The sequence below is a fragment of the Martes martes genome (genome assembly GCF_963455335.1).
Source record: "Martes martes genome assembly, chromosome: 14".
NCBI lineage: Eukaryota > Metazoa > Chordata > Mammalia > Carnivora > Mustelidae > Martes > Martes martes.
The window spans coordinates 38,577,100-38,594,187 of NC_137902.1; the positions used below are offsets into that span (position 1 = coordinate 38,577,100).

The following is a 17,088-nucleotide window of genomic DNA, read 5'->3' on the forward strand; positions in this document are numbered from 1 at the left end:
AACCAATAACTGTAACTATAACTAACAGTAAACTAACATCACCAGTAATAAGATATGGTGACATAAATGCCCGAGAAAGGCACAATATCATTTCGATAGTATTTTTGACAAAATTGCACATGCTGACTTTAATCAGATAAACCCACATTGAGCATCGTTGTATAGAATAAATAGCACTCTTCAAGAGTATCAGAGTCATGAAAGGCAATGAAATATGGAAGAAACTGTCTCAGATCACAGAAGGTGGAGGAAGCAAGAAACTATGCACACATATAACACATGCACTGGATCAGATCTTGGACCAGAAGAAGGACAGTTAGTAGGACAACTGACAAAATATTAATAAGATTTACAGATTAAATGTTAACTTCTTGGTTTTGATCATTGCTTTCTGGTTATATGTTAATATTTTAGGACACTGTATGAAGAGAGTATGAGAATCCCTTGTGTTCAGTTTACAGCTTTTACTGGGTAAGTCTGAAGTTATTTCAAAGTGAAAAGTTAAAGAGAATAAAGCAACTTTAAAAATAATGTAATCAATATGATGACTTTTGTAAAGAGAAAATGCCCATTAAATATACTTAAGTATAGTTAATACATGAGTATACTTAATACATGAGTATACTATACTTAAGTATAGTTAATACATGAGTATTTAAGCACATGAGTATTTAAGGAAGGCTACAAACTCCACCACTAACACTGGCTGCATGAAGGCACTGTGTTGGGATGGAGAGAGAGAGAGAGGATCTGGGAAGGGAAAGGAGAGATTAGTCACTCTTTCTCCAAACCCTTTCTTTCTGTGTAAAGGGTTAATAAAATCCATTCTCCTTCTCTAAGAATAGATTTACCTTAGACTAGCTTTCCAGCTCTGTTCCAATGAAAATCTTATAAAGGTGGTGTGCCATATAAACTTTCAGGTGGCCTCCAATTATCCCCACCTCCTGGTATGCACACCTTGTGTAATTTCCTCCCACTGAGTATGGGCAAGACTTGTGACTTACTTATAATCAGGTAACACTATAAATTTCTGTGGAAACACTGCTTTAGCTCCATCCTGCAAATTTTGATATTATGTTTTCATTTTTCATTCAGTTCAAAATATGAAAATATTTTCCTTCCTACTTCCTATCTTCCTATTGGTGATAAATAATAGATTGGAATAAATAAGTAATCTTTTTTTAGCCAAAAATTATTTTGAAATGTGCTATTTAATTTCTAAGTACCTTAAGGTTTTCTGGCTATCTTTCTGCTATTAATTTCTAGTTTTATATATAATTATGGTTGGAGAATATATATGACTTGTATGATTTAAATTATTATAAATTTGTTAAAATATATGTTATGATGCAGGAAAAATTCTGTATTGGTGAATGTTCATGTGCATTTGGAAATAATACATATTCTGCTATTATTCAGTAAAGCATTCTGTGTCAGTTATATCTACTTAGTTAAGGGTGGTGTTCAGTTCTTCCACATACTTGCTGATTTTCTTTCCTCCAGTTAAATCCATTACAAATAAGGAGTATTAAAGTCTCCAATGATATTTGTAGATTTGTTTATTTTTTCCTAATTCTGCCATTTTTTGTTCCAAGTATTTTGAAGCTCTTTTTTTAGGCACTTATACAATGAGGAATTTTGCAACTTCTTGGTGAAATGGCAACTTTTTCATTATGTAACTTTTCTCTTTAATTCACGGTAATTGTCTTAACTCTGAAGTGTATTTTATCTATATAAATATAACTTCTCTAGCATTATTTTGATTAGTGTTTTCATGCTATGTCATTTTCTATCCTTTTACTTGTTAACTACCTGTATCATGGTATCTCTTGTTTTTTTAAAGAAGGAGGGAGGGAGGGAGAGAGAGAGAGAGCGCGCGCAGGCATGAACATGATGGGGAGGGGTGGGCGGTGGGGAGAGAATCTTAAGCAGACAGTACTGCTAGCAGGAAGCCTGATGGGGGATTTGATCTCAGGACCTGGATGAGATCATGACCTGAGTCAAAATCAAGAGTTGGACACTTACCTGACTGAGCTATCCAGGTGCTCCCCTGTATCATTATATCTCAAATTAGTTTCTTGTAAACCATATGTAGTTCGTCATGTTTTAGTTGTTCATTTGTATGTTTTTAATCTGAAAAGTCTCTGTCTTTTTACTGTGGTAAAAAGCACATAAAATAAAATTTACCATCTGAACCATTTTTCAGTATACAGTACAGTAGCATTAAATATATCTACATTATTGTGTAACAGATCTCTTGAACTTTGTCACCTTATAAAACTCAAACTATGAAACAACTCCCCTTTCTTTCCTCCCGTCCCTGTCAACCACCATTTTACTTTCTATTTCTAAGAGTATGACTATGTTAGATACCCCTGTATTAATGGAATCTTGCAGTGTTTGTTATGCCAATCTCTGCCTTTTTTCAGGTGAGTTTAGGTCATTTCCACTTATTGAAATTATTCTTATGTTTGGATTTAGGTGTACCATTTTGTTATTTGTTTTATGTTTTTTCCTCTGTTTTTCCTGCCTTCATGTTCCCAAATCCTGTCTTCATTTGGCTTCTTTGAATATTTATTATTCCATTTTAATTCATCAATTTTTAAAATATAATATTTATTTGGATAGATTGCTTTAGTGGTTACTAGGAAAATTATAATTTACATATTTAACTTTCCATAGTCTAATTAGAATCAACACTTAAGTGGAATTTAGAAATCTTTCAACTGCATGGATCCCTTTATCCTCCTCCTTTTTGTTCTAATTATCTTTTTAAAATAGAGTTTATTTATTAGAGACAGGGCGAGAAAGCACAAGCAGGGGAAGCAGCAGAGGGAGAGGGAGAAGCAGGCTCCTCGCTGAGCAGGGAACCCAACATGGGGCTCAATCCCAGGACCCTGAGATCATGACCTGAGCTGAAGGCAGATGTTTAACCAACAGAGCCACCCAGGCACCCTTGTTATAGTTATCTTATATATTATTTCTGTATAAATTGAAAAACCCCTGCAGATAATGTTATAATTTTTCCTTTCAACCACCAAATATATTTTTCAAGAACTCAAAAACAGAATATGTACCAAGACATTTACATTTTCTCTTGGTTATTATCCCCAATGTACCATTTTCTTCTGGTACCTTTTCCCTTCTATCATTATGTATTTAGCTAAAACAACAAAATTAAATTAAATTAAATTAAATTAAATTAAATTAAATTAAATTATTAAATAAATAAAATTTTAAAAATGAAAAGAACTTCCTTTATCAATTCTTTTACAGCAGATCTGGTGGCAACAAATTTCTCTTAGCTTTCCTTTGTCTCAGAATACCTTTCCTTTACCTTATTTCCTAAGGGTGCTTTTTTGCTAAATATGAAATTTCAGGTTGACAGCAGGTCTTTCAGCAACTGAAAACTATCACCCTACTTTCTTCTCTAGTTTCTGGTTAGAATTGTTCTTCTAGAATTGTTCTTCCCCTACAGGTAATAACATCTTTATTTTTCTGGTTGATTTCAATATTTTCTTTTGTCTTTTAGTTTTCAACAGTTTAATTATGTTTGGTCTGAGCATGGAATTTCTTTGGATTTATCCTGTTTGGGTTTGTTCAGCTTCTTGAATCTGTAGATTTATGTGGTTTGCCAAATTTAGGAAGTTTTTGGCCATTGTCTCTTGAACTATGTTATTCAGCACTGAACTCTTCTGCTTGTCCTTCTACATGTCACTGAGGCTCTGTTCATTGGTTTTAAGTCTTTTTTTTCCTCTTTCTTTTCCAGGTGGGATAATTTATTTCTACAGATCTGTTTTCAATTTCACCAACAATTTTATGTCATGTCCACTTATGCTTTTGAGCTCAGTCCATGAGGGTTATATTTTTGTCACTGTATTTTTCAGTTCTGATATTTCCATTGGCATCTTTAAACATCAGATGAGTCCTATTACTCTACTAATCTTACAAGTGCTTATATTTGCTTGTAAGAATATTTTTAAATAATTGATTTAAAGTCTTTGTCAGGTAATTTCAACATCTTTTCACATGAGAGGTGATGTGTCTTAACCATCTTTTCCTAGAAGAATCAAGATTTTCCTGGTTCTTCATATGCTGAGTAATTTTGAATTGGGATATCAGATTTTCTGACTCTGAGTCTTTTTAAACAACCTTTTGAAAATGTTGGTTTCTTTGTTTTAGCAAGAAATGGACCTGATTCGGTTTAGACCATACATGCCCTCCCATCTTCTATAGGCAGTTTCAATGTCAGTGCAGTTTTCAAAACCTTTGCTAAGCTATTCAGATCTGTCCCACATGTGCACCACCAGTGGCAGTCTGGGACAGGCTAGAAATCTTTCTGGTAATTCCGTTTTCAAAGTCTTGATTATGCTGGTTAAGATCAGATCCCTTCATGCACAGTTTGGGAGTACACTTTGAGTTATTGAATAAATTAATGGGATCTCTTTCCTCTGGTTACCCCTCGTCATAATCTCCCCAGTACATCTCATGTCCCTGAAGTGCCTCTTTTGGGTTTTGTGGCCAGAAGCATGGGGACTTAGTTAACTCTTCTCTGTTGCTCACTTTTGTGACTGGACCAAGAAGTAAGAGAACCAGAGAATAAATAAACATGGTAAACTCATCACTGATTTGGTGGTACGTCAAATTCTGGTCTTCTTTCCAATCTTCCTGCTGTGGTCCACAGGGCAGAATCCTCTCACAGCTGCCCCAGCCACTCTGTTTTGTTTTTTTGTTTTTTTTTTTAATTTTTTAATTTATTATTATTTTTTTAATAAACATATAATGTATTTTTATCCCCAGGAGTACAGGTCTGTGAATCGCCAGGTTTACACACTTCACAGCACTCACCATAGCACATACCCTCCCCAATGTTCATAACCCCACCCTCCCCACCTCCTCCCAGCAACCCTCAGTTTGTTTTGTGAGATTAAGAGTCACTTATGGTTTGTCTCCCTCCTGATTCCATCTTGTTTCATTTATTCTTCTCCTACCCCCCTAACCCCCCATGTTGCATCTCCACTTCCGTTGTCTTTCTCCGATTGACTTATTTCACTAAGCATGATACCCTCTGTTTTATAGCCATTTTCAGTGCGGCAGAGAGGGTAGAACATGTTTTCCCCAGCTTACCTGGAACTGGTTCCTACAGTTATTTTTTTTACTTCTTATTTTTGCTTCTCACCTACAATCAGTTTTGGGCCTCCAGTTTTTGAACACCTTCTGCTCTTGGCTCATTTTCCTTTTTCCCCAGTCAAAACCTAATACTCAGTCACTGTATTATTAAATTACTTGCATACCTTTTGTGTTGTAACTGCCTTACCTAGTCCCATTCAGAGTTCAAAGGGCAGACTCACTGAGGTTTTGGGTGGGGATGGGGGGTGCAGAGGGGAATGCCTGATAACTACTTTCCTGCATTAGTTAATTAGAGAATCAGCAGGATAATGAAAGCAATATTTTATGATTTCCCACAAGCGTGTAAGTTTCACAGAAAAGTATTTTCAAGTTGAACTAAACAATGAAAAAAGTGCTCCCTGAAGAATTAATTATCTGCTAATTTATCCCCACTGGAGTCACTGGTAGGCTAAGAAATGAATTTGTTACTTCTTATTATAAGCCCAAGTGCACAGAGAATTTCTGTGTGGTAGCTCCTTACTCATGGTGTTCTGGGATGAAAAGGCTTCCATGCAGCTCTGGAGAATTCCCTGTTAATGCTCTATCACAATTACCATTAACTAACTCTGAAGCCGCTTCTGCTCATGGCTCTCAGAGCTAGTTGACACACCAAGTTAAGCAAAAATAAATAAACACACTTCCTCTTGCCTGTCACCCTGCCTCCTTATTCTTTCTACCCCTGCTTCCTACAAACAGTTCCATTCTAATAAGGCCCTCACTTGAGACTACTATTTCCCACAGCATTCATTTGCTTATACTCCACTTTGTTCCTGGATATAAAACAGCTTATTATTTCCTCAGCTTCCCCTTCCCTCACTGATAATCTTCATGAAGATGAATTCACACTTACTGGAAGCGAATTGGAATGATTCAAAGGAGTGAAATATCTCATTGGATCTCCAAGTGATGTCCCTACACCAGTAGCAATACATCACCTGGTAACTCGTTATAAATGCGAATTTGGGAGCACCACTTACAGTATAAGAAACACTTGTGATGGGGCCCAGTGATCTTTAAAAAAGGCCCCAGGTAACACTGATGCATGCCAAATTTTGGGAACCACTGCAACTAGGGAGTTAATAATCACCTGGCAGTGGCATAATGAGGGAAAAGAATGTTTCAGATGAGGATCTTGCTTGTCAAATTGGAAGGACCTTTTGAACTGGTTTTCCACTGTGCTTAGAAGACTTATTGCTAGCACCCTGAGTGGTTCAGTGGGGTGCAGGAGGGGAGGCAAAGTATAAATGTTGAGTCAGATGGGCTGACACCACCAAAAGCCTTCATTCCCTCCCTGCTTGCATGCTCCATCTGCTGGCCTGGATATTAGTTTCTCCAGTTACTATAACACTTGGGCAGTTATCCCCAGTGGCATTTTTCCAATAAAAATTCATTCATTATTCTTCCAGCATTTTCTCCTTCAGTGGTCCTGGGAGCAGTTGACAAACACATGTTTAAGGAGTAGGCTTCACAAATATGCCATTGTCATGTTCTCCATATATTACTTCAATAACCCACTGACACTTCTTGGTTGCCTTTTTGCAATTTATAACATCATATAAATTTGAACTCAACCAGAAAATAGGTTTTATTGATGTAATAGTTATCCTAGTATTATAAATACTCTGAAAGCTGAATCATTATGTCTTGTGATGGAAACAGAATTTTATGTTGTGCTAGAACCTAGAAAAGAATAAAATTTGTCCTTGTGTACAAAGCATTCCTGCATATCTCTATAATCTTCATGGGAGAGAAGGAAACAGTGCTTGACTATGCAAAACTTCTATTTCAAGAAAATTTGTTTCCTTTACTTCAGAGAAATTTTGAGCAAGTGGAATATGTCCAGGAAAATACTGAAACTGGTCCTGGTGATCTTGCATGGGAACTCCCATCTAAACATCATGAAAATAAAGAATATAAAGGCATATTTACTTATTTTTTTAAATAGGCTATAGTTCACGATCAATAAAAGGACTAGCCCCTGAAAAACAACTCAAATATTCTTCTAAATACTTCCTTGAAGTTATCAAATACTAGAGGAAATTATTTGAACATTAGAGAGTCAGAGGACATTTTTTTGTCATTAGCTCAAAACTACATCTGGAGTCTTCCTCCCATTAGAGTTAGGAAGAGTTTTGTAACAGAAATTTTTTCACAAAAAAACATACAACTCAAAAATGATTAAATATTTTGTTTTATAAGATTACATTTCTAAAGAAAAAACACTTTTATTTCAATTATTTTATTCAATTATTTCAATTTTTTGTTAAGTACATTATTTTTTTGAGAAAAAGCTGTATCTGCTCACAATATATGTTAAATTTGTTTATATTAAGCATTTATTTTTTTCAATTTCTCATTTCTATGGGGCATGATTTACATTTAAATAAAAAGCACAGTTTGTAAGTTAAAGCTGATTAGTTGGACAAATGTATACACTTATGTGCCCACCATCTTAAGATATGTGGCATTTCTATGATCCCAGAAAGTTCCCTTCTCTCTTTCCCCAGTTACTGCCTTCCACCCTGAGTGATAATCCACTGTGTTGATTTTCATTATCATATAGTAGTTTTACCTGTTCTAAACTTCATATAAACGGAATCACACCATAGGCTCTTTGTGTCTAGCTTCTTTCATTCTGTGTGTTTTAGAGATTCCTCCACGTTGTTGCATGTATCTGTAGTGGGCTTCATTTAATTGCTAAGTAGTAATCCATTTCTGTGATGACTTATTATTATTAAATTGTGTTCTTTATATATTTTGGATACAAGTCCTTTATCCGATAATGTGTTTTGAAGTAGGTTTTCTCAAAGTCTGTGGCTCATGCTTATTTTCTTAAGCACTTTTTTAAACAGGTTTGGAACAACAAAGATTTATTATTTTCCAGTTCTTTGGCTTGGCAAACTTTGCTAGTTTTCCTGCTGTCTTCCCTGGAATCATTCAGATAGGTACAGGTATCTTATGGCTTAACTGGATAAAGAAGGCCCCAAATGACCTTACTTATACATCTAGAAGCTGGTGCTGTCTATTGTGTATGCCTCTTCCTTTAGGAAGTCTCTCTCATCTTCTAGTCAGCTAGACTGGACTTCTTCACAACATGGAGGCCTCAAGATCCTAAGAGAGTAAAAGCAGGGTCTGTAATGCTTCTTCAGTCCTTGGATCTGAAAAAGTGTAACATTACTTGGGCTGCATTCCATATTTTTACTCTTTCTGTTGTTCCTTCTTTATTCCTAATATTCCAAGTATTCCGAGTTTTCTTTGGTATCATTATAAATAATGATATATGATCATATTCATATTTATATATTCATATATGATCAAATTCATATAAATAATGAAAAAAGTCTGAAGGACTTTTTTTTTACATACACACGAGGACAGATGGATAGACAGATGACAGATTGATTTGAGAGAAGCTTCACTGACAACAAAATCTTTTCATTTTCCTTCATCTGAGAATGTCTTGATCTTACCTTTATTCCAGAAGGATATTTTTACTTTACACAGAATTCTAGAAAAATTGTTTTTCCCTTTCAGCACTTTAAAAATATTGCACCGTGTCTTTCTGGGGTCCACAGTTCGGGTTGAAAGGTCTGCTGTTCTTACTTGCACATAATGCATCATACTCTCTGACTGTTTTCGAGAATATTCCTTTGATTTTAGTTTTTTGAAGTTTATTTCTGATGTGTCTTGATATGGATTTTTATTTGGGTTCACTCAGATTCTTGAATCTGTAAATTTATATCTTTTGCCAATTGGGGATGTTTTAGCCATTATTTATTTATAAACTGTTTTTAGCTGCATGTCCTTCTCTCCTACTTTTATTACTCTTCTGATGCCAAGGTTAGATGCTTTCTTTTTACCTATAGGTCCCTTTGATTCTGTTCATTTCTTTGCAGTCTATTTTCTCTCTATTGTTCATATTGAGTTATTTGTATTGTTGTGTCTTTGAGTTCACTTATTCTTTCCCCTGTGATATTAATTCTGCTCTTTGGTCTCTCTAGTAAGTTTTTTATATTGGTTATTTTTTTCAGTTATATAGTATCCATTTGTTTTTTTAAATATCTTCCATTTCTTTGCTGATATTTTCTATGATCAATTAGAACATCACTATTTATAATAAATGATTCTGGCAAGATCATCTGGGGATCCTAAAATTAACGGATATGTGTTTGAGGAGACAGAGGCTTATACATAGTCTCAAAATCCTGTCCCACAAAATACTTAATGATTGCTTACTAAATTAAAAGTAACATGCATACTTTTTAATACTTATTAATTAGGAAGTAAGGTACTTATACAATCAGTTAATAAAAAATACTTGTTAACTTTAAATGGAAAAACTTGGCTCACACCATGTGAGCCATGTGATAAAATTTGACCTTGTATTAGTGGGACAAATGAATATCATGGGTCTTTGGAGTGACACACTAAAAAGAACATAGATTCACTTCTCTAGTATTCTGGCCAAAAGTGCACATGCTTAAGAAAGAAATATCCAACAAACCAAAACTGAGGGAAATTCTATAACTGATCAGTACTCTAAAAATGCTAAGGCTATGAAAAATAAGGAATGATGGAGGAATTATTCCAGATCAAAGAGAACTAAAGACACATAACAAAGCAACATGAGATTCTGGATTGGATCCTGGACTATAAATGAAAGGGAGAAAATAGAAGTCCACTTTTCTTTTTTGTTGGTTTTGTTTTTTCCATAAAGAACATTGTTGGCACAACTGGAAAATTTGAAATGGGTCTATAGTAGATGGTGATATTGTACAAATATTAATGTCTTGATTTTAATGGCTGTGCTATAGTAGGGAAGTGTATTCATCTATTAGGGCTGCCATTACAAAATACTACCAACCAAATGGCTTGAATAACAGAAATTTATTTTCTCAAGTTCTGGATGCCAGAAATCCAAGATTAAGGTGCCTGCAGGGTTGGTTTCTGATGAGATTTTTCCTGGCTTACAGATTTCCACCTTCTTGCTGTGTCTTCAAACACCTTTTTTGTGTGTGTGCATGCATACTCCTAGCATCCTTTCTTCTTCCTATAGGGATCTCAGTCTTTTTTTTTTTTTTAAAGATTTTATTCATCTATTTGACAGACAGAGATCTGTCAAGATCCCAGGTGCCCAGGGATCTCAGTCTTATTGGATTAAGGTCCCACCATAATGACATCATTTAACTTCAGTTACATCCTATAAGGCTCTGCTACTAACTACTTTTACTAACTACAGTAATATTGAGGCTTAAGGATTCAACATACAGATTTTGAGGAAATGCAATTCAATCCATAACATTTAACAGAATAATTATGTTCTTGGTTTTAGGAAATACATACTGAAGTATTTATGAGTAATGGGACATCATCTATACAGCCTAGAAAAATGCTTCAGAGCATAAGATAAATAAGTTTTATTAATAAACATATTAATAAAATGTGAACAATTGGGGAATCTGGATGAACTATATATAGATATTCTTTGTGTCACGCTTGCAACTTTTCTGGAAGGTTTCAGTTTTTTCAAAATAAAAGAGTAAGAAAAATATGGCACATGTATTTATCTCTTTCCATTATTTCCACCAAAAGTGATCCAGACTATCCAGATGGGAAATAAATGTCATCTTGAGTGTAAAGTGGCAAATCTGAAATTGGTCACAATTTGGGCACAAAAGAGATTCCAGGAGAAAGGGAACATCATGCCTTCATATGCAGGTCATGAACTTGCAGAAGACCAGCAAGCAACACTTCTTAACATTTTACCTCAGATGGCTGGAGAGAAATTACAAACTGAAGAAATTTTGTTTATTCATTGAATTCTCCCCAGAGTTACTTTTCTACAACAAATGAAATTTGGCTTTCAGAAGCTCAGTCACACCACAGATGCTCTTCTACTTATCTTTTATTGTATAAATGCCCAATGTTTCCTCACTCTAGCTTTAAGAAGTCTTCAATCTTATATATTCTCCAAATTTATTCTAATTCATCAAGACTGTTTTACTGGTTCTTGGTGCTTCTAATTTCTATAAAAATTTTAGAATCAGTTGATTAATTTCCACAAAAATACCTGCTGTGATTTTTATTACAATTGCATTTATATTTATTGCACAGATTTATCCAAAATTGTCCTTTTCTTGTAATGTCCTTGTCAAGTCTATCATTGAGACTGTGTTGAGACTTTCTTTATAGCTCAGCATATGGTCAGTTTTGATTAATGTTCCATGTGAACTGGAGATTAATATCACTCTATGGTTGCTGAATATACTGTTCTATGTCTAAGTGTTTAAATATGTGGTTTAAATATTCTATGTCATTACTGATTTTTTTTGTCTGTTCTATCAGTTACTTAGAGAAATGTTTTGAAAATCTCCATTCATGATTTTGGATTTAATTTTAGTTTTGTCGTCTGTCAAGTCATATATTTTTAGTCAAATTTAGACTGTTAAGTCTTCCTATTAATGAATACCTTTATTATTATAATGTGTTTTATACACATTTTTATATATGAAACTGTTTACATCTTTACCTCTTGTGATAGTTTTTGTCTTAATGTCTGCTTTGTCAAACACACAGCTACCTCACCATCCTTTGAGTTTGTATGGGATATATTTAGTTTTTATTTGTCTATCCTTTTATTTGCAACCTCTCTATGTTCTTATACATCAACTGTGTCTCTCGCTCTTTTTTTTTTTTAAGATTTTATTTATTTATTTGACAGACAAAGATCACAAGTACGCAGAGAGGCAGGCAGAGAGAGAGGGGTGAACAGGCTCCCTGCTGAGCAGAGAGCCCGATGCAGGGCTTGATCCCAGGACCCTGAGATCATGACCTGAGCCAAAGGCAGAGGCTTTAACCCACTGAGTCACCCAGGCACCCCAAACTGTGTCTCTCTTGAGCAGCATATAGCTCAGCCTATGTATTTATTTTTATTTAAACTCACAGTTTTCTTTTAAATTGGATATTTAGCCTACTTTCATTAATTTATTACTATAAATTTGGGGTAATCCTGACCATCTTACTGTTTGTTTCCTACTTACCTATTTTTTCTCCTTTAAAATAGTATTTGTGCACTTTCAAATAGACTGTTTATTAAATTATATTATACATATTTTTTAAGTTCCAAAACATAACTATATTTATATATATATATATATTTTTTTTTTTCAATTAAACACGTTCAAGAAACCAGGTAACCATTAGGTAATGTTATACTGATTTTTAGAATTGCAGATTTGTTTTACAGTGTTTTCAATATTTTTGACCAGTAGAAGCAAACATTATCGATCTGTGAGAGTAGAACTTTAATGTTCTTACTGTAACAACAACAATATGGTAACTGTGTGAAGTGAAGGAGGTGTTAGTTGACCTTACTGTGGTAAACATTTCATAATATACAGGTGTATCAAATCATCACTTTGTACACCTTAAATTTACACAATGTTATATGTCAATTATACCGCAATAAAGGTGGGGGAAAAGAGAATATTCTGCTTATAATTTTTTTTTGAAAATACCTTGTTTCCACACTTTTTGAAAGAGTCCATAAGAACTGTATTGTTTTGAGGTGCCTGGGTGGCTCAGTGTGTTAAGCTTCTGCCTTCAGCTCAGGTCACCTTCAGCTCAGGTCATGATCCCAGGGTCCTGGGATCAAGCCCCGTGTTGGGCTCTCTGCTCAGCGGGGAGCCTACTTCTCCTGCACCCCACCCCCGCCTGCTTTCTCTGCCTACTTGTGATCTCTCTCTGTCAAATAAATAAATAAAATCTTAAAAAAAAAAAGAATTGTATTGTTTCTCCCTTAAAGCACTAAGATGTAACAAGACAAGACAGTAAAGTGTCACAGTCACTATGGATCCTGTGTCACTGAGAAATGGAGGGATAGAAATTAAAAGTATAGAGGAAACCATTTAGTGGAAGACCATAAAGTTGCAGACTTGAAGAATATGGCTAGAGGGACAATGGGAGAGCAGAGGAAAGACAATCCAAACACCCAGAAGGACTTCGCCAGCATCTTCCAAAAGTTTGATGAAAGCCAGGGTGTAGGCCAGCTCTTATTTACCATAAAATCTATTCTGTTAACAACAATGTTCTGGCCACAGTGCATATGCACAAGTAGAAAATTGTAGTCTGGATTTTTGCTACAAATCAGTAGCAATATTCAATTGGGATTTTAGAAACCCTTGGGAAATTTTCATATAATTTCCTTGAAAAATCTTGGCAGAGAACAATGCAGACATCTGGGAGTCCGCATCACCACAGACAATGGAAAGATAAATATAAGGGTTGCACCAGCAACTCCTATCCTCACCAGTGACCAATCAGGACACTAGTCATGATGTTACTTTCTGCACCTGTCTTTTCAGCATCTCATAGGACTTGGGGGCATGCTCTCTATTCACTGTCTGGGTCCATTCTGCTCGTCGACTATACAGTCTGGTGGGAAAAATATCACAGAGCCTCAGACTTGCATGTAAGCAGCTCCTCATTGTTGATGCAGTAAAACAAGGATGCTTCTCCACATGGAAATTTAAGGACATGATGAAGGAGCATAGTGCATAAAAGGTATCTTCAAGCAGGAAAACCATGACGTGAAGTGCTGCAGAAGAGAGACCCTTGTCTCAGAAAGACCCAGGGCTAAACATAGAAGAAACTGCCAGTTCCTGTTAAACACTATTGGAGGTACAGCAAAGTTACATGTGAGGTAGCTTTTACCCACCAGGGGAGGCAGAGACAGACCTTTCATCAAAACCCTAAGTAGTCTGGGAGTCAAGCTCTAGCCCAGATTGGAGACAGTGAAATATGGTTGTTTTAATCTGTCTGATCCTTTCTAGGCTTTCAGTGGTCAAGGCTGCCACATAGCCTTGTTTTGCTATGAAACATTCTGGGCTATGGACACAAAGCTGTGTCAGCCAGAACACTGGCAGTACGGGATGCATATTTGACCCTCTCTGGGACAACAGACTGTGACAAATGAGTTTCCTTCTCCTCTCCTTTCCTGTCAGCCCAGAACAAGGTCTTGACTTGTTGGAAGACAATAGCCGCATGAGGAGGAAGCCCTACCTCCCATGAGGTGACCTCTGGGTGTGCCTGGTCTCAGGGAACATGGTGGCTTGCTGGACGGATTGGGTCAGCAGGAACAGGAGTGTCTCGTTCAAGCTGTCCACACAGGGGTGAGTGGTTTGCTTTCAGGAGCAGCCCTGCAGAGGACCTGGCCCACGGTCAGTTAGTGAGAGTGACACATCCCTCACAGCCAACCTTTAACCTAGTTGAAATGCTAGAACCAGAACCATCGTAAGGGAATTTTCTGACTGAGAGGACTGAAGAGAGAAGAATGTTCCCTGAGCTTTGATATAAGAGTGAGTATATGAGTACCAGGTGCCCAGCTTATCCTCCTCGGTGGGTTAAGTGACCTACTGTCACTCCCACCTCCTCCAAACCCAGCATGAACCCTGGGTGGGGGTGGTGGTAAATCCTGGATTTCTACTTTATGTCAGGTTGCTGAGTGGCCCATAATGTCTCTAGTCTTCAATCTCTTCTATAAAATGCTTGTGTTAATGTAAATCCTAAGCCCCATGTCATTCCACAGGTCAGTAACTCATCAGTGACCCTAACTAAGGATAGAGACAATTATATAAAGCAAATCTTTCACTTCAGGTTTAGAGATCATCAGCAATATGTTTGTTTCCCTTTTAAAATATTTTAATACTGTATCTGGAAACAGGAAGGGTTCTAAGATATGGCAGATCTAGCTCAAGAATCAGCTATATGACCTAAGCCTTCTGGAACTCTCTAAGCATCAGTTTCTGCTAATGTAGAAGAAGGGGGTCATAGTTATTTTGAAGAAAAAATAGAAAAATTCTGAATATCAGTGACCAGCCTAGTACAAAGCGTAAGTCCTTAACATATGATGTTGATGATAACTTGGACTATAGAATGTGTTGAATTATAAAACAGATATTCAAAAGGGATATTTCTAACATTACTATTATGCTTACTTAAAATTAATAATATTATTAAAAACAGTACAATTATATACAATTAGAAAAATATCAATTCCCCTGCCTACTACTGACGCTCTATTTAAAGATTATATTAATGAACATTGCATTACAATTAAACTTTGAGGAACACATAGAATATATTGGCATCATATGTCAAACGATTTACATGCTTTATCTTAATTATGTCTCATGAGAACATGAACAGATAGATCCTATCATCTTCATTCTATAGAGAGTAAAATGAGGTTCACAAAGATTAACTTCCTTTTAAAAGATGATCCATCTCTCAGGAGTTAGAACTCAGTATTGAGGCAGTGGGTGTTATATGCAAACAATGAATCTTGGAATACTACATCAAAAACTAATGATGTACTATATGGTGACTAACATAACACAATAGAAAAAAACAACCTCAGTATTGAACAAGTATTGAATTCAGGTCCTTCTGATTCAAGGACCAACCGCCTAAACCGTTTTTCTCTCAGCCTAGCCAATCTCTTGGATAAGGAAATAACTTAATCATATGCTCCTCTAAAACCTTTGTATTCCCTGATGTCTCTATTGTAGGTTAAGATGAGCAGGGATGCTGCTGTAGAAGGAGATATCCGTGGAAATGAGGAATGGGACAACTGTCCAAGAATTCACCTTGGAGGGGTTTCCTGCCATCCAGCATATGGGAAAGGTCCTCTTCCTGGTGCACCTGCTAGCATATGTGGCGTCCACTGTAGGCAATGCTGTCATAATCACCATCACCTGTGCTGATTCCCGGCTCCACACACCAATGTACTTGCTCCTCAGCATTTTCTCCTTCTTGGAGTGTGGTGTCATAAATGCTGTTATTCCTAAGTTGTTGCTCATCTTTCTTTTAGGCAGGCAAACCATTTCCTTTCCTGCCTGTTTCATACAAGCCTTTATTACTGTATTTCTGGGAGCAACAGGTTTCCTCCTCATAGCAGTGATGTCTTTGGATCGGTATGTGGCCATTTGCAAGCCTCTGCATTACCCGATCATCATGAGCTTGAAGACTTGCTCCCTCCTGGTCACTGCGTGCTTCGCTTTGCCCTTCCCTTTCATCACTGGTCCACTAATAAAGTTTTCCCAGTTATCCTTCTGTGGTCCCCTTATCATCCCCCACTTCTTCTGTGACATTGGACCCCTGATTCATCTCTCCTGCTCTGACACCAGGTCTTTTGAAATGTTGACTTTTGCCCTCGCTTTGTTTATCCTTATAACATCCCTTATCATAACCATCATTGCATACAGCAACATAGTAGTCACAATCATACGACTCCCATCAGCCAAGGAGAAACAGAGTGCTTTCTCCACCTGCTCCTCTCACCTCCTTGTCCTCTCTCTGATGTACGGCAGCTGTGTGTTCATATATGTGAAACCAAAGCAAGTGAACAGGCTGGACTCCAACAGGGAGGCTGCCCTTGTGAACACAGTGGTGACCCCGTTGCTCAACCCTGTCATCTACACTCTGCGGAACAAACAGGTCCACCAGGCTCTGAAGGAGACGATGTGCAGAATGAAAATATCAAGATAAAAATAATATCACAAGGATTTGGAGTGGAAGACTTCTGAAAACCAGGTGTCTTCATTATGGCCCATAATATGGGGCCTAATGCATTTTCCCTGGCTACTTCATTTGAACCCTGTACATACATCCCTAGAAAAATGGAAATCTGTTTTCAAAAAAAATCATTTATTGAATTTTTATTTCTCCCTCTGATATAAACCATGTGCTTGAAATTTCCAAAATTTTATAGATTTATACACTTTTTATTTCACTTCTCTCTAGCCATAAACATGGCAAAATGAAATTAATAATGATTTACCAAGAGGTACTTAGATAATTAAATTTTAGAAGGTTGTATATTATGTTGTGGTTAGAAAGGAAAGGATGGAAATAGTACCA

The 17,088-nt window shown here is 36.3% G+C and overlaps 1 protein-coding gene across 1 annotated transcript; it reads left to right on the plus strand.

The window, feature by feature from the left end:
• Window positions 1-15,783: 15,783 nt before the first annotated feature.
• On the plus strand, window positions 15,784-16,716 carry LOC308355189 (olfactory receptor 6C74-like; the record flags this gene model as incomplete). Its single annotated transcript, XM_080823212.1, has 1 exon — window positions 15,784-16,716. One exon carries the CDS (start codon window positions 15,784-15,786, stop codon window positions 16,714-16,716), a length of 933 nt encoding a protein of 310 aa, XP_080679338.1.
• Between the last annotated feature and the right edge of the window lie 372 nt (window positions 16,717-17,088).